At 35.3% G+C, this 19726-nt stretch overlaps 1 protein-coding gene across 1 annotated transcript in view; it reads right to left on the reverse strand.

Moving 5' to 3' along the window:
• LOC123540319 (acetylcholinesterase-like) overlaps positions 1-19726 on the reverse strand; it is a 44662-nt gene that overhangs the window by 23747 nt on the left and 1189 nt on the right. Inside the window, exons 2-5 of the mRNA XM_053526133.1 lie at positions 14646-14804; positions 13998-14160; positions 5242-5427; positions 2350-2558 (exon numbers count right to left, since the gene is read on the reverse strand). Coding sequence (XP_053382108.1) covers positions 2350-2558; positions 5242-5427; positions 13998-14160; positions 14646-14804 — 717 coding nt within the window. The remainder of the gene's footprint in view (positions 1-2349; positions 2559-5241; positions 5428-13997; positions 14161-14645; positions 14805-19726) is intronic.

Genomic DNA, 19726 nt, shown 5'->3' on the forward strand with positions numbered 1-19726 from the left:
CTATACATGTCTGCTACCCTGCTGTAATATAGGAAAACTTCTATAGCCTATACATGTCTGGTACCCTGCTGAAATATAGGAAAACTTCTATAGCCTATACATGTCTGGTACCTTGCTGTAATATAGGAAAACTTCTATAGCCTATACATGTCTGGTATCTTGCTGTAATATAGGAAAACTTCTATAGCCTATACATGTCTGGTACCCTGCTGTAATATAGGAAAACTTCTATAGCCTATACATGTTCGGTACCCTGCTGTAATATAGGAAAACTTCTATAGCCTATACATGTCTGGTACCTTGCTGTAATATACAAAAACTTCTATAGCCTATACATGTCTGGTACCTTGCTGTAATATAGGAAAACTTCTATAGCCTAAAATGGTACCTTGCTGAAATAAAGAAAAAAAAAGCATTAGTAGCCTAAAAGTGGTACCTTGCTGAAATATTGGAAAACTTCTATAGACTAGAAGTGGTACCTTGCTGTAATATAGGAGAACATCTATTGCCTAAAAATGGTACCTTGCTGTAATATAGGAAAACATCTATAGCCTAAAAATGGTACCTTGCTGTAATATAGGAAAACATCTATAGCCTAAAAATGGTACCTTGCTGTAATATAGGAAAACTTCTCTAGCCTAAAAATGGTACATTGCTGTAATATAAGAAAACTTCAACAGCCTATAAGTGGTACCTTGCTGTAATATAAGAAAACTTCTCTAGCCTAAAAGTGGTACCTTGCTGTAATATAGGAAAACTTCTCTAGCCTAAAAATGGTACCTTGCTGTAATATAAAAAAACTTCAACAGTCTATAAGTGGTACCTTGCTGTAATATAAGAAAACTTCTCTAGCCTAAAAGTGGTACCTTGCTGTAATATAAGAAAACTTCAACAGTCTATAAATGGTACCTTGCTGTAATATAAGAAGACTTCTCTAGCCTAAAAATGGTACCTTGCTGTAATATAAGAAAACTTCAACAGTCTATAAGTGGTACCTTGCTGTAATATAAGAAAACTTCTACAGCCTAAAAGTGGTACCTTGCTGTAATATAAGAAAACTTCAACATTCTATAAGTGGTACCTTGTTGTAATATAAGAAAACTTCTCTAGCCTAAAAGTGGTACCTTGCTGTAATATAAGAAAACTTCTACAGCCTAAAAATGGTACCTTGCTGTAATATAAGAAAACGTCTACAGCCTAAAAATGGTACCTTGCTGTAATATAAGAAAACTTCTACAGCCTAAAAATGGTACCTTGCTGTAATATAAGAAAACTTCTACAGCCTAAAAATGGTACCTTGCTGTAATATAGGAAAACATCTATAGCCTAAAAATGGAACCTTGCTGTAATATAGGAAAACATCTATAGCCTAAAAATGATACCTTGCTGTAATATAAGAAAACTTCTACAGCATAAAAGTGGTACCTTGCTGTAATATAGGAAAACTTCAACATTCTATAAGTGGTACCTTGCTGTAATATAGGAAAACTTCTCTAGCCTAAAGTGGTACCTTGCTGTAATATAGGAAAACTTCTCTAACCTAAAAGTGGTACCTTGCTGTAATATAGGAAAACTTCTATAGCCTAAAAATGGTACCTTGCTGTAATATAGGAAAACATCTATAGCCTAAAAATGGTACCTTGCTGTAATATAGGAAAACATCTATAAGCCTATAATAATGTGAACACTAGCGAATCTAAAAAGCTTTCACTGAAATAAAAAGTGTAACCGCAAAATTATCAAACTTAAACATCTTAGTGGTACCTTTGGTCAATAGGAAACTCAGCCTTGTGTACCATTGCGGGAATACAGAAAACATGTCTTACTAGTGTACCATCATATAGAAAACTTCTCTAGCCTTAAGTGGTACCTTGCTGTAATATAGGAAAACTTCTCCAGCCTAAAGTGGTACCTTGCTGTAATAAAGGAAAACTTCTCTAGCCTAAAAGTGGTACCTTGCTGTAATATAGGAAAACTTCTCTAGCATATTAGTGGTAACTGGTAATGCAAGTTTATTTGGATACCTTCTCTATCTGCATTTGTGTTTAAGATATCAGTATAAAAACTGCAGACTATTAAAGCTAATGATTGAACAACGTTAGAATCTAACAAATGTTTTCACTTGAAATAAAAAATTTCAACCCGAAATTTATCAACTTTAATTACATTTGTTTGACCATTTTGGGCAGAAACAAGGCCTTGCTCCACATATGTGTAATACAAAACATGTTTTTTCCATCAAATATCATATGCACACATACCACTAGTTACTGTGCTGCAGGCTTGGGTAGAAGTCACTCACATTTTTCAAAATGTACTGTATGAAGAGTAAAGAAATGTAAAGAGTACCTTCACCCTGACTCTAGCTGATGCATTTACTATCTCGTCTGCTGTCCTGTACAACTGCATACAGGTAACCAGACGTTGATTATCCCCAGTTGGACACCCGATCTCATGTGCTAACTCTCGTGCATATGTTTTCGCATCTTCAATACTTGGTATAACTGCCCATCTACATCGATCAGACCCTGACATCATAATTGCTTGATGAAATAAATCTGAAGGAAAAGTATAAAATATGTAATAACAAATTAAAGTAGTTAATTGCCTAGCTCTATCTGAGAAAACATCACATTCAACAAAGATTTAAATGAATTTTAAATTTTTGGTGAGATAATGACTTTAAAATGAATAATATATGTTATGTTTCTGGGAGCCTGGGATTCTACTCTCACTATTTTTGAATTTCTTTCAGCAAATTTCAGTAACATCAGAAACTCTGTTACTCTAGAGTGTTAAACAAGCTTTTCCTTTGATTTGACCTAGTGACCTTATTTTTGACCCTACCTGACCCAGATTTGAACTTGTCCTACAGATCATCAAGATCAACATTCTGACCAAGTTTCATTTAGATATGGTTATAAATGTGGCCTCTACAGTGTTAACTAGCTTTTCCTTTGATTTGACCTGGTGACCTAGTTTCTGATCCTACATGACCCAGATTCAAACTGGACTTTGAGACTAATAAGATTAAGATTCTGACCAAGATTCATGAAGATACAGTCATAAATGTGGCTTCTACAGTTTTAAAAAGCTTTTCTTTTGATATTACCAAGTGACCTAGTTTTTAAACCTAGACAACCCAATATCTAAATCGTCCAAGATTTTATTAAAGGTAACATTCTGACCAAGTTTCATTAAGATTGGACCAAAATTGTGACCTCTGAAGTGTTAACAAGCTTCTCCTTTGATTTGACCTGGTGACCTAGTTTTTGACCAAGAATCATTTAGATTTGGCTATAATTGTGACCTCTAGAGTGTTAACAAGCTTTTCCTTTGATCTGACCAAATGACCTAGTTTTTCATCCCACATGACCCAATATGAAACTCATCCAAGATTTTATTGAGGGTAACATTCTGACCAAGTTTCATTAAGATTGGGCCAAAATTTCTAGAGTGTTAACAAGCTTTTCCTTTGATCTGACCTGGTGAACTAGTTTTTGACCCCAGATGACCCATTGTCAAACTCGACCAAAATTTTATTGAGGGTAACATTCTGATTAGGTTTCATTAAGATTGGGTCAAAATTGTGACCTCTGGAGTGTTAACAAGCTTTTCCTTTGATTTGACCTGTGACCTGGTGACCTAGTTTTTGACCAAGATTCATTTAGATTGGGCTATAATTGTGACCTCTAGAGTGTTATCAAGCTTTTCCTTTGATCTGACCTGATGACCTAGTTTTTGACCCCAGATAACCCAATATCAAACTCATTCAAGATTTTATTGAGGGTAGCATTCTGACCAAGTTTCATTAGATTGGGCCAAAATTGTGACCTCGTCAGTGTTAACAGTCAAATTGTTGACGATTGACGGACGACGGACACAGGGTGATGACAAAAGCTCACCATTCAGCATTTCGTGCTCAGGTGAGCTAAAAAGCGCATGTCCTCCCCAATGCATAGTTGTATATGCATGAAGTCAATATGGGACACGAGCAAAAGTCAAAGAGATACTGATGGTTGGCTGCAATAGGGATCACTTACTTGGCATGTCCAATCATCCCACCATGTTTCAACATTTTGGGCCAAGTGGTTCTCAATTCATGAACTGGATACGGTTTTCCATGTTCGGGCTCCAGTGCCTTGACCTTTGATCAAGTGACATCGAAATTATTAGGGGTCATCAACGCTGCATGTCCAATTATCAAGTTAAACATTTTAGGTCAAATGGTTCTAAAGTTATTGATTGGAAAGAGTTTTCTACGTTCAGCCCCCTGTGAACTTGACCTTTTAAGATGTGAAACCAAAAAATAATAGGGGTCACCTATTCTGTAATTCCTATCTCCCTACGAAGTTTGAAGATTTTAGGTCAGTTGGGTCTCAAGTTACTGACCAGATACAATTTTCTATGTTTAGGCCCCTGTGAACTTGCCCTTTGATCAACTGACCCCAAAATTAATAGAGGTCATCTACGCTGCATGTTCAATCATCCTAAGTATGAAGTTTCAACATTCTGGGTCAAGTTGTTTTCAAGTACTGGCCTGAAAAGATTTTCCTTGTTCAGGTCCCTGTGACCTTGACCTTTAACACAGTGACCCCTTAATCAATAGGGGTCATCTACTCTGCATGACCAATCATCCTATGAACAGATGAAGTTTCAACATTCTGGGTCAAGTGGTTCTCAAGTTATTGACAGGAAATGGTTTTCCATTTTCTGGCCCCTGTGACTTTGACCTCTGAGTGACCCCAAAATCAATAGAGGTTGTCTACTCTATAAGCCCTGCCATCTTTTTAAGTTTGAAGATTCTAGGTCAAATGGTTCTCCAGTTATTGATCGGAAATGAAGTTTGATGTATGGGAGGCCGGAGAGGGCAGAAACAATATGTCTCCCTCAGTTTGCATATTTTTGAAATCTCAATTAAAAGATCAGATGCACAATTTCACATGCTGACTGGCAATCCTGTGAGATTTGATGACTCTGGGTAAAATACTTTTTGAGATTTGCAGGACATGAATTCAGACAGATGAACAGACAAGGGCAACTAGTGCTGCCCCACTCCCCAGCCACATTTGTTTGTGTGGGTTGTGGTGGGGGGGGGGGGGGGGGGTAGTGGTATAAAAAGCATAGTATATTGGTATTGTGTTTAACTGTTGGTAACTTGTCTACAACTTTATAATCTAGATACATGTATCATATATTTCAAGACTTTTAGGTATGGTATATCACAACAAACTGACTTACTATAGGACCTCGGCGACAACAAATGCAGTCCAACACTGGCTGCCCCCGTACTTTGACCAACTATGGTTACCATCCCTGGGTTTCCTCGGAAATAACGAATGTTCTCTTTTACAAATTCAAGAGCTCTATGCTGATCCCACAAACCGAAGTTCCCAGGAGAAAACTGGTCACCCGTGCTCATAAATCCTGAAATTATATGAAGTTTCCAGGTGAAAACTGGTCATCTGCGCTCATAAAACCTGAAATTATAGTAATAATGTGAAAACTGTTCACCCGTGCTCATAAATCCTGAAATTATATAAAGTTTCCAGGTAAAAACTGTTCAACCGTGCTAATAAATCCTGAAATTATACAAAGTTTCCAGGTAAAAACTGTTCACCCTTGTTCATATATCCTGAAATTAAACAAAATTTCCAGGTAAAAACTGGTACCCGTGCTCATAAATCCTGAAATTATACGAAGTTTCCAGGTGAAAACTGGTCACCCATGCTCATAAATCCTGAAATTATAGTAATAATAATATTTAATAAGGAGAACACACTTAGCTATCATAAGCCAGTGTAACATACAATAAAAGGATTTTAAAATTTCAATCGTAAGATGGTCAATCATCAATCTGTAACAAAGATTGTAAAATGAAAAACATGAATTAAAATATTTTATCAGTGAACAAACACAAACCAGAAGTTTTAACAAGAGCTCTGCCAAGCGAGCAATATACGCCTGAAGGGTGAGATCAAAGGATGGGAACAAAGTTTAAAGAACCTGACTTTTGAAGCTCAAAGGACAAGAACAACAAAGGGAAGAAATTCAAAAAAAAAATTCACACAAAAAAAAAAGGCCACCAAAAAAAAATCCTTACCAGGTACAGCTAGGTATGTCAAAATACACTTAAATCAGAGGTACATTGTACCATCCATGTTGTACCACAGAAAAGTGGTCTCGGTTTCTTCCAATGGCCAATAATAAAGTTTCAAAACAAGCTATTTATAGTAACATAAAAGGGAAGTAATAAGAGCAATAAACACAAAGCAAAGTAATATATGACATTTGAAGCGAGTAATCCGAAACATGCGTTCCGCATGTTATCTCAGTGTGGTGTACATTTGTGCCAAGTTTCTTTTGAAATCCTTCATGCAGTTGAAGAGTTACAGAGTGGACACGAAACAACCTGATATGACATTATTTTGACCCCTAAATATAACCTTGACCTTGAAATGAGACATCCAAAACATGAGCTCTGCACATTATCTCGGTGTGGTGTACATTTGTGCCAAGTTTCTTTGAAATCCTTCAAAGGGTTCAAGAGTTACAGAGCGGACACGAAATTGCTAACGGACAGACGGATGTACACTGGAGGTATAACATAAAATGTCCCTTCGGGCCTATACAAAGCTTTGACAATTGGCTTTAGAATAATAATTTTTTGAAATTGAAATGTAGCCTTAGTTTTTAGGAATAAGTACTTTACGATAATTTGGGGTGAGGGGAGGGGGGGGCAGGTCCCATCCCCTTATAATTTAAACCAGGTCCTACATATTATGTGTCTGACTGTATGTTAACTTGTTGCTAGCTATGTTAACTTGTTGCTAGCTATGCCTCTGCATACTTTATAAGAAAAATGTTTTAAGTTTACAAAGTATCTTACTACATACACTGACAAAAGTTTATAAGTTTATACATTATGCTCCATAATACATTTTTATTTGCTCAATGTTAAATATAAATATTTGATAAGCAAAGTGCTTGGGTTAATACATAACAAACTTAAACCTTGTCATACCTGGTAAACAATAAAACATGTTTGTCTATATTTTACTTTACACACTTAAAAAATCTTAAGACACTGTATTTTAGAGACTTTATGGCATTTTTTTATACCTAATTGTTTAATACCGGTATGTGATAAAATTTTGTAGGTGTTAGTTTAAATTAAATTTTTGTGAGTTTTTATATTTCTTCATTCATATTTTGAAGGTATGTTAAGTTAAATGTACAACACCATTGAATATGTCATTGTATAGAAATACCGGTAGGTGTGTAATCCAATTAATCAGTTTCAGTTACACACTTGAAAATTTAATATTTTGCTAGTACATGCCACATATTATATATTCAACATACCAGCAAACTCTACTTGAAGCATCATTTAAGTTAGTATCAATTCTTATCAAACATCTTACCATTTTTACTCATCTATAAGACAATCCTTCAGACGCGCTCTCTTAATTACTAAAAATCAATAATATCCTTCTGGCCCATTTATATACACTTTAGGTCAATCACTTATTAGACGAGGTATAGTATTAGTTCAGCCCACTGATTTTTTGAAGAATAACCTCGTCTTTTAGGCAATTAAATAATTATAATAAGTTAAAATATGATGTGTAATATTATAAGTGAAACAAGTCACTACAGACTGCAAGAAAGGTTCCCTGTTATTATATTAAGCTGTGATTCTGTGATGAAAATGAGTACTTCTGAAACTGGAGTTTGAGCAGAATGAAGGATATGAAACCACAGTGAATCAAAACTTGAAGTCTGTTATTAATCCTTATTATGCTTGGCATAATTGATTCTGCCTTTGAGACTAGTGCAGATCTTGATCAGCCTGCACATCCATGCAGCCTGATCAAGATCTGCACTGTTCACTATTCTGTCAGTATCTTTTTGGTTTTTGGTACTGTCTAAACTAAAAGATGGAAAAGTTCATTACAAAAATTTAGCTGGGTAAGGTATAAGGCATGCATGAATGATTGTCAACACAAAACTTACAGGAATAATAAACATAGCAAAGTTGAACCAGACATTATTGGTGGCTGCTGCCACCAGTGTCAAAAAGAATACTCCGTTTGAGAAATCTTGTCAGTTCTTGAGACCATCCTAACAACACAACCAAAAATAGTTCCAAGCTTTCCAGGTAAACAATTATCTACACAACGTGCAGAATATGCAAAGCTAAAATATACGCCTTAATACAATTTTTAATGTAAATGCGGCGACTAAAAACAATACAAACTGAAGTCAACGTTTTAATTAAAACAACCACGTGTATGAATACAAATATGTAAATTTATGGTCACGTGAATAAATGATGACCTCATGTCACCTGAACTGGAGCGATGATATTGATTAGCTATTGCACAGTACTGCCCCAGAGGTCACGTAGCTTATAACGTAGAAAAGGTAGCTTATATACATATAGAAACCTAGCCTGGGAATCCAGACTGACAGTTCAAAAATGTTTCCTAACCGCAGTGTCAATAATGCACGGAGGGGCACCTGGGGTCTTCCTCCACCATCAAAGCTGGAACGTCGCCATATGACCTATAATTGTGTCGGTGCGACGTTAAACCCAACAAAATAAATAAATAAATAACCGCAGTGTCACATGTATAACTCCCGAAATTTAAGGCTTTATTTGATAAAGAACAATGACTTCTGCTAGCAATAATCCGCGGCTAAAAATAGAAACGGAATTTCAACGGAAAAGTTTCCAAACATTTTCGGTCCATAGACAATACCAGTTTGTACCTCTGATAGCTTTTCCAGCAAGTTGTAACACTTTTCAAATATGTCAGAACAAACTTAAATGTTCGTCATAGCTAACAAATTGTAAGATATTATATTAATGCAACCCTAGTGATCTAAGAATGTTACTGAATTTTCGACTGCATTGTCTCGTTTTCGTTTCAAACACGCAAAAATATGACCACATGTTAATTAGGCTATTTATAGAAAATCGATAATCAGCAGTGATATGGATTTCCTCAGGCGTTGATACTGCCAATTAACACTAATTAGCGCAAATTTAGTGAGATGATTTATGAACAGGACAGTACTTTATTGATATAACTTGAACATGTACAGTTCATCGTTATATCAAGAACAAAATATACTAAAACATGCTTAGCAATACGAGAGTGAACAAAATAAAAGAACATTCAGTTAAAATGCATTCGATATTGTTTGCAATATGACCTGCCGTGAGAATCAAAGACATGTATGTTTTCTAAATAATATTCCCTCACGGATAATCTTCCTTCAGCAAATGTACAATATTATATAAATATTGCATTCCTGAGAGAGTGATATGAAAAATGTTCACCGCGAGATATATGAATATTGACCGAGGCGCCAGCCGGTCTATATTCATATTTCGAGGGGTGAACATTTTTCATATCACCCTCTCAGGAATGCAATATTTATTTTATTATACCGACAACGTATAAGGGTCAAAGCTTTTACTGGAAAATCACCATAATAATGTATTTAACATTAAAAAGTAATTACTAACCAAATAATGAAGACAGAATTAAAGAGTCTTTACTTGTTAGCACTCATAATTTGTGGCAACTTTGCTGTGTAATAAGATTTTTTTGGATAGATTTAGTTTAAAATAGACGTTTACATATCACTGACCCCTATATTTATTCTAATATTTCAACATTGCATCAATCAGTAACATTCGAAAAACGGTGATAACTTTCTTTTTTCTAAATGAAACATATAAGTGTGAGCACTCATTTTCTTAGTTAGATCATTTCCAAACTTATTGTGGTAGTTTCGATTCAATATTTGATGAAAAATTGTTTTCGAAATATTTTGCACGTAGCATAAAAAAGAAAATTCGGCCGTGTTCGCACATGCAAGAGCACAAGAAAAGGGTAATTTAATCCTAACGTATAATTATATAAGCGCCTCGTCTGAAATTTATCGACTCAGTCTTTTAATCAATGCGAAAGTATCAATCTCTCAACGGGTGATATGAAAAAATAATATCACATGCGCAGAAAAACTAAATTACGCTGTTGCGCATGTGATATGAAATTATGGATCATATCACCTGCGCAGAAATTGAAAATAACGATTTTGCGCATGTGATATAAAATCACTGGGGAATATGATATATTATTCAAGTTAAACTAATGGGAAATTTGCATTGGACATTTATGTGAGGTATAATAAAAGACACTATATGACATTGTATGCATAGATACACATGTATTCGGTATAATTTCGTCTGACAAAACACGAATTATCAACGTGGAAACCCACAGGTCGCCCAAGCTGAGAAGTGTTGCAAGCTCGCTTTGACTAAGTGGTGCTATTGTATCACGATTTCATCAACTTGTAAGCCCGTGAAAGTGGGCGCAGCGATGATACTAATACTCGCCTTTTTGAATCTGTCAGACTGTAGCAAGTCGTCGGATAACAGATTTGACCAACTTAAAAATGGAATTGTTTCAAGACATATTCTGCTCACTTCAGCTAAATTCATTCGAGTCGCACCATGAGAAAAACAACATAGTGCATTTGTGACCAGCATGGACCCAGATCAAACTGCGGATCCGCACAGGATCCTTGCTGTTCGCTAACGGTTTCTCTAGTTGCAATAGGCTTTGAAAGCTAACAGCATGGGTTCTGACCAGACTACGCGGATGCACAGGCTGGTCTGGATCCATGCTGGTCGCAAACGCACTATGCTGGTTTTCTCATGGTGCGTCTCAATATATCTGGATACAAATATATGTATAAAAATTATAACGGTTTCGTTTCGCCAGTTACATATTTTCGACTTTTTTCTCGGTCTGACTAAAGCTGTAAGTTTGTCTGACTTAATGTCCAACATTTTTGCGAAGCCTGTTGTTATGTCTAGCAAACTTTTGAGTATAACAGATGGAGTGATAATTAATGCACCTCTAAAATACACTGGCTGCAGAACTGACATTCTGAGGTGCATTTGTGGTGCATGTTTGTGTTGTTTTCTTCCACAAAAGTCTCATGAAAACCACATCTGATACGGACTAAATCAGTGTGTATAATAATTCATGACAGACACTGCCCAAAAGCTTTAAAAAGAAATCTTAAAAGCTGAATGATTTGGAGAAAAACCTTATATTATTTATTCATAGTAAAACATATTCGGTGTAATTTATGTTGTAGTTTTCGTCACAAATAATCAAAAAGGATCAAAACTATTCGTTAAAGACTGAATCAGTGTGTATGTAAACAATGACTGGCAGTGAAAAAGGATTAATTTTGAAACCAAAGCCGAATATTAAAAAAATGCAAAAAAAAAAAGATCTTATGGTTTATAATAACAATTCCTCAGTTGTCGCTTTCTTTGTAATATCTTAAACATTGATTAGCAGCCACCATCAGCTCTTTGAGCGCTTTGATTGAATAAGACACTATGTTGTTGAAGATAAAATGTCAAGACAGAACTTTATATCTGGAAACTATCGGCAAGACTTACACAAACTGTTTTACCTTTAATTACTTGGAAATCCATCTGTTATATTATCATGTAAGAAGAAATGTCTAAGTTCACTCAACTGTTACAGAACATCTGCAGTTTCTTTTATGCAGAATTTTCTCCATTTGAATTCAAGCAGATATGATATACTATTATAGTGTTTCCTGCAGACCTTTTTAGCATGGTCAGGGTTAGAGTTTAACATGGTGCAACGCCAAGCCCCTTTTGAAGTGCCGCCAAGCCGCCCTTCAAACTGCCCGTTCACGCCATGTACCCTTTTATCAGCCTTGCAGCCTTGTGTATTTATTTTGACAAGACTTAGTGCCCTTTCAAAACCAGCCAGGATAGCAAATGTCCACGGGACATGTTTCGTGTGTTGTACCACAGATTAGCGGCTTTGATCGACAGGCCAACCTGTGTGTTCATCAACAGTGAATGACCCTGATTAACAACTGACAGGATTATGCAAGAAATTGGTATTTTATGATCCTATAGATGAAAATATGTTATTTTTAGCACGTCAGCGGCAAAGCTAAATGTCTCTTTATGGAAGAGATGATTGAAAACGGTCAATACTGACAATGACGACAAGTTAGTTTATTCAGCGATATAGGTACAAAGTCATTGATTAGAATGTAGATTTGACAAACTGCTTTTGCTCTGAACTTAAATCAATGGTGAAATGTTTATGTTGTCATATGTTCATAATATTGAGTAACAAAATAAAGTTGCGCATTGATAGTTTAACTATCAGTTGTTCAATACAAGAGGACCATGATGGTCCTGAATCGCTCACCTCTTCCCACATGACCCAGTTGATAAACATTCAGACCAACTTTCATACAGATCCCATGAAAAATATGGCCTCCAGAGAGGTCACGTTTTTTCATTATTTGACCTACTGACCTACTTTTTGAAGGCACGTGACCCACTTTCGAACCTGACCTAGATATCATCAAGATGAACATTCTGACCAATTTTCATGAAGATCCATTCATAAATATGGCTTCTAGAGATGTCACAAGGTTTTTCTATTTTCAGACCTACTGACCTAGTTTTTGACCGCACATGACCCTGTTTCGAACTTGACCTAGATATCATCAAGATGAACATTCAGACCAACTTTCATACAGATCCCATGAAAAATATGGCCTTTAGAGAGGTCACAAGGTTTTTCTATTATTTGACCTACTGACCTAGTTTTTGATGGCATGTGACCCACTTTACAACTTGACCTAGATATCATCAAGATGAGCATTCACACCAACTTTCATACAGATCCCATGAAAAATAAAGCCTCTAGAGAGGTCACAAGGTTTTTCTATTATTTGACCTACTGACCTAGTTTTTGAGGGCACGTGACCCACTTTCGAACTTGACCTAGATATCATCAAGGTGAACATTCTGACCAATTTTCATGAAGATCTCATGAAATATATGGCCTCTAGAGAGGTCACAAGGTTTTTCTATTTTTAGACCTACTGACCTAGTTTTTGACCCCACGTGACCCAGTTTCGAACTTGACCTAGATATCATCAAGATGAACATTCAGACTAACTTTCATACAGATCCCATGAAAAATATGGCCTTTAGAGATGTCACAAGGTTTTTCTATTATTTGACCTACTGACCTAGTTTTTGATGGCACGTGACCCAGTTTCGAACTTGACCTAGATATCATCAAGATGAACGTTCTGACCAATTTTCATGAAGATCTTATGAAATATATGGCCTCTAGAGAGGTCACAAGGTTTTTCTATTTTTAGACCTACTGACCTAGTTTTTGATGGCACGTGACCCAGTTTCGAATTTGACCTAGCTATCATCAAGGTGAACATTCTGACCAATTTTCATGAAGATCTTGTGAAATATATGGCCTCTAGAGAGGTCACAAGGTTTTTCTATTTTTAGACCTACTGACCTAGTTTTTGACGGCACGTGACCCAGTTTCGAACTTGACCTAGATATCATCAAGATGAACATTCTGACCAACTTTCATAAAGATCCCACAAAAAATGTGACCTCTAGAGTGGTCACAAGCAAAAGTTTACGGACGGACGGACGAACGCACGGACGACGCGTGATCACAAAAGCTCACCTTGTCACTATGTGACAGGTGAGCTAAAAACTTGTTACTTATTAAATTTTGATATTTGTCCCTGAAAAAAGCCAACACTTCATGAGGGTAACAGAATAAGAATGTATGAATTAAAGTATGAATTACCAGTGTCATCTTTGAACAAAAGAAAGCAGAGCTCTTTCACAACACAGCAGGCATTATCTAAAGAATAATACAAAATATCTACCATTATGAAAGATTCTCAAATGCAATATGAAAATAGTATGTTGAATAACTCTGGCAAGCGTATTTAGTCAAATGCCCTTTCAATGCCAAACCCCGAATTAAAAAGAGAAGCACCATACCCCTTTTAGAGTCTGCAGGAAACACTATACTATATAAGCAAGTGATACAGTTCCTTTTTTGAAATCTACATACCAAGTGCATTAAGTCTGTAGTTGAAAGTAACAACTACCACTTTACGTTCTGCCAGAAACACCCCGGGGTACTGTTGGGAGGCACCCATTGTCCAGCCTCCACCGTGGATAAACACCATGACCGGGTACAGTGGAGGATTTGCCACAGGTCTCTCATCTGTTTTCTGAAAAATGCAAAAAAGATTAACAAATATTTCAGATCCTTTATATCATGCTTTAGAGCAGAATATTGAAATTCAATGGTGTGTATTTTCTTAGTAAACTCAACATTTTTTACTGTAATAACATCATTAATGGTAAAGAGAGAAACACGAAATGGTTTAAAATACTCAACGTCAAATAATACATAAAGGGCCATTAAAGGGCAAAACAGCTCTACATTAACAAACAATGCTACTATACTGTTGTGATACAGTTAGCCTGATCTATACAGCACTGCAGCATCTGTATTTAGCGACTTCACTTGTCTACAGACATTCTACTTATTAACATAAACATTTTGTTTTAATTTGCATCTACATTAAGCTGTCATATTGTCTTGCTTGTGTTGCTTGCAGCTTGCTTATGTTGCTGACGTTCTTGAGCAAAAACTCTGGGACTCTAAACTGAATTAAAGGTGCACTTCATCAACATTACAGCTATAGCTTACATTAGGCACAAATATGTTCATATAGAGACAATCTTCACTGGTGTTCTGAGCTCTGTTGAAGCCTGGCACTGTCTGTTTCACCAGCCAGGGTAACTGGGGACATGCAGGTCTGTAATAGGTGGCATCCCACACTCCTGTCCATGATGGCTTTTCTGGTTTCTGAAATATAAAAAGAAATAAATAGGTATATTTGACAGTCAGCATACAATTTACGCTGTTTTGCATGAATTTTGCTTACACTAGAACACAACAAATGAAAGACTAGTATCTGTGATTCTAGTTACCTCCCCTGACAAACTTTCAAACAAAACAACCGTCACAGCGTCAATCCAAATTCCCAAAAAATAAAAAAAGTGGTTTTCAGGAGCAGCAAAAAACTAATTTTTAGTGTTTCCAGCTTTTTCCAAATCAAACATAAATACCAAATAATGAATTTTCTGATCAATTTCTGAAATAAGTAAACAACACAGAACATCCATACTTGCAATGCTGATTGGTATTTGGATGTGCTACATGCTTGACTATTGAAATGACCCTTGTATCTTATGAAAGTGTTGATATTGACACTCTTCAGATTTTTTTTCCACTCAGCAAATTAATAATTCGTCATTTTCTATCTATCTCATTATTCGGTATTTTATTTCTTCATGTTTCACCCCTTTCTCATTGGCTAATTGACCCAAGATTTTGAGAAAATGTGCATGGGAAAATGCTGATCACTATAATTTGGCAAAGAAAAAAAGGCATTTTCGTTATTCCGGATTTTCGATCGACACCATCAAAAAGTGATACAGTGGATTTCAGTTATCAGAATAACTTTATAATCTGTCTGGACAAAATATTCAAATAACAGGAGTATTCGAATTTCAGAATTCTAAACCTTCAACATTTTTATTGTAAATGTAGAAATCCTTTGTTCTTGCAGTTATGGATTAAAGTGATATGGTTTAATAAAGTAATTAAATCTGAATACCGGTAAAACCTTACAAGTTTAAACTTTTGTGACTAAAAAGAACTAGATATTTTTACTGTCCCAGCTAGATGTCTTGTTTTAACAAGAGCTGTCTGATGACAGCGCGCTCGACTATTCGAAGAATTGATTGAATAACGGGGTCAAAATATTAACATAGATATTCAGACAAAAGAAAAAAATAGATTAGACAATGTTCCAGTATTTGTGGATTTCGATAAGTCTTGTACTAAATAGCAATGTGTGAACTAATTTCAAAGTCCAAAAAGGGCCACAATTCAGCCAAAATAGTTGTCAGAGTTATGTACTCTTGCCTACAGATGGAAATCATAATGATAAACAAGTGTTCAAAGTTTAAAAGCTATATGTAAAATAGTTTTGACAAAACATAGACTTGTATGAAAACAGAATAGATTTCCAAGTCCAAAAAGGGCTGTAATTCAGCCAAAATAGATGATAGAGTTATGTACTCTTTCATACAGATATAGACTATTATACTGAATAAGTGATAAAAGTTTCAAAGCCACATGTCAAACACTTTACACAAAATATGAACTGGTACGAAAAACTTAACTAAGATTTCTAAGTAGAAAGGGGCCATAATTCAGCCAAAATCCTTGATGGAGTTATGTACATTTGCCTATAACTGGTCATGGTGGTAGTAAAGAAGTGTTGAAAGTTTCAAAGCTTTATCTCAAAAGACTTTGTCAAAATATGAACTGGTACGAAAAACTTAACCAAGATTTCTAAGTCAAAAGGGGCCATAATTCAGCCAAAATCCTTGATGGAGTTATGTACTCTTGCCTATAACTGGACATAGTAATGGTAAACAGGTGCTGAAAGTTTCAAAGCTTTATCTCAAAAGACTTTGTCAAAATATGAACTGGTACGAAATATTAACCCAGATTTCTAAGTCAAAAAGGGCCATAATTCAGACATAAACCTTGATGGAGTTATGTGCTCTTGCCTATAACTGGACATGGTGATGGTAAACAAGTGTTGAAAGTTTCAAAGCTTTATCTCAAAAGACTTTGTCTAAATATGAACTGGTACGAAAAATTTAACCAAGATTTCTAAGTCGAAAGGGGCCATAATTCAGCCAAAATCCCTGATGGAGTTATGTACTCTTGCCTATAACTGGCCATGGTGATGGAAAACAAGTGTTGAAAGTTTCAAAGCTTTATCTTAAAAGACTTTGTCAAAGTATGAACTGGTACAAAAAACTTAACCATGATTTCTAAGTCAAAAGGGGCCAGAATTCAGCCAAAATCCTTGATGGAGTTATGTGCTCTTGCCTATAACTGGCCATGATGATGGAAACAAGTGTTGAAAGTTTCAAAGCTTTATCTCAAAAGACTTTGTCAAAATGTGGACTGGTACGAAAAACTTAACCAAGGTGTGACGCCGACGCCGTGGTGAGTAGGATAGCTCTACTTATTCTTCGAATAGTCGAGCTAAAAATACACAGTAATACCTTGATAACAATGTCCAAAATTTTCGAGACATCAATTTTACCTCAGTTTATATGAAAGGCAAAAAAGAGCATTTTCGTTAAGATTTTTAGTCAATTTTTAAATGAGTCGCACAATGAGAAAACCAACACAGTGCATTTGTGACCAGCATGGATCCAAACCAGACTGTGCATCCACACAGTCTGGTCATGATCCATGCTGTTCACCAAACAGTTTCTCTACTTGCAATAGGCTTTGAAAACAGCATGGATCCTGAGCAGGGCCCAGTTGTTCGAAACTTTAACAGAAGATTTAAGCTAACAGTCGATTAACTTTTAGGGTTTTTGTTTACATCTCAGAAGACTTAGAAATACAAATAAATGCATGAGTTAAGGAGGTAGGTTACCTTGTTACAAGGGTAAATTCAAATTAGTTGAACCGCAGCACATTTTTGTATTTCGTGTAATATGAAGTTTTAACTGCTACAATCTCAATTTCGTTTGTCTCTGTCCCTTCAAGTTCAATTTTTATCCAGGTTTGAAGAACATGACCCTCCAAAGGTATTTCATATTGAAAGAAGAAGGAAAATACGGATATTTAACACTTTTCAGTGTATTTTAGTTTCATTGATATCCGTAGAAGTCTGCATAATTGATAATTTTACTAGTATGCACGTTATCTTTCTAATAAAAGCTTAAAATGTATATGTCGCGGGGCTCGTGTTTCCATGGTAACGCATTTTCTCTCATTTTTAAACAACTATGTATAAAAATAGGGGTTTTCGACGGCTTCAGTGCCATTCTGTTAATGACCAACATGGAATATTTGGGTAATATTATTAGCAAAATACCAAGCACTTTACATGGTACCCTATTTTTCTTAAAGTTTAAAGTAACCATGGCAACAGAGATGTTTAAAATAGCTTATATCTTGTTTTTTGTCGTAGTTTCTTATAAAAAATATTGAATAAGATTATCTTTCTAGTTAATGTAGCTATAAAACATACTATTTCTAACGTAAGTTATATTTTCGTGTTATTTGCATTTATTCAAACAAATTTCACAGCTTAGAATACTTACAGCAGTACCCCTCGTCTGGCATTTTTCATGGAAAAATCGTTCAGCATGCTGCTATTATTCTCATGGATATTGTTGAAATGAAAATAAAAAGCCGAAGCTGTGTTTCTTAAATAGACCAGTGTCAACGCTTTTGAATTTTACATTTAGATACATAGGTCACGGGCTTCGTTTCCATGGTAACATCAATTCAATTCAAGAAACCACATTTTTCTACCGAAATTTGAACAATTTTAGATCTTAGTTTTAGTATATAAGTAACAAATTATCAACGGAACCTGAAAAAAAGGTATTACAAATCAAACTGCTAGATTTTTTATTTGAAAATGGCCGTAACAAGTAACCTTTCACCCAACTATATTCCAAATAACATTGGTTACCACCATCCATTTTCTTACATTCCGCATAACATTTCAATATAACTACATAAAAGAAGCAAAATATTGATTTTTATTTAGAGCAAAAGACTCATATAAATATTTCAGCAAATAATGGTTATTTGAAAATAGTTAAAATAAAAAAAATGCACAGAATTACATACTTTCAAGACAAAAACTATTAAGTTTGCGCGGTAACTGACACGTAACGTCATGACGTCAGTGACGTCATTTTAAGGCAACATTGTTTTGAAGCGTTTCTGCGGCAATTTATTCATTATTTCTGAATTATCAAACCATAAAGCATCAGATCGAAGACAGGTTCATGATTTGCTTTCAGAAGAATGAATATACAAACACATTCAGTTTGTCGTAAACGTCGTCGTAAATCGTCACGTTAGCTTCCGGTTGGACATGCGCACATACAAATATGAAGGTAACCTACCTCCTTAAGAATTATGAACACTGAATAATCTTTACAATAAAATCAAAACATCATACTACAAATGTAGTATTTCCCACCAAGAATAGTATTTTGAATCAAATTTTAACAGCTGGTAAGTTTAACAGCCGGTTAAAGTTTCGAACAACTGGGCCCAGACTGTAGTCAAAATAATTCGACTTTTAGATTGTTTTATATTTGTGACTGGCAATCTAAACGTCAAAACTTTGAAGGACCAAAATAATGGAGGATGAATCACAGAACACAGTCATGTAGAGTTATTGGATTTATTGCTTGCGCGTATTGGCATGTATATGCATACACTTGATAAACGTTATTCTATTCATTGCTTTTCTCTGTTAAAACACTCTTAATATGCTAGAATGACGCAACATTAATGTGCAGTGACGTCAATATTTTTGTTGCGATAAAGAAAGAACGCTTCTATATTTTATCTACTGTTTTACAGTCTACTGCATATTAGAATCGAAATAATTCATAGCAAAACTGTGTTTTAACACTTTTTATTCACTTGGGCGGTAATACGTCGTACAAATAATTTCACTCGGGCATATAACCGCCCATCATGCATAAATAATAAATAAATAAAGCACTCTTTTGCTATAAATTATTTCTTAAATCATGCAAAGTAAATACATAGGTTTAAATCACCAGAAAATTCGTAATTTTGGATATTATTCAATAATTTTTACATAAATCAATGAGGAATTGAATCCCCTTTTGATATATGTAAGTTTTATTTGC

The sequence above is a fragment of the Mercenaria mercenaria genome, chromosome 16, assembly GCF_021730395.1.
Source record: "Mercenaria mercenaria strain notata chromosome 16, MADL_Memer_1, whole genome shotgun sequence".
Lineage (NCBI taxonomy): Eukaryota > Metazoa > Mollusca > Bivalvia > Venerida > Veneridae > Mercenaria > Mercenaria mercenaria.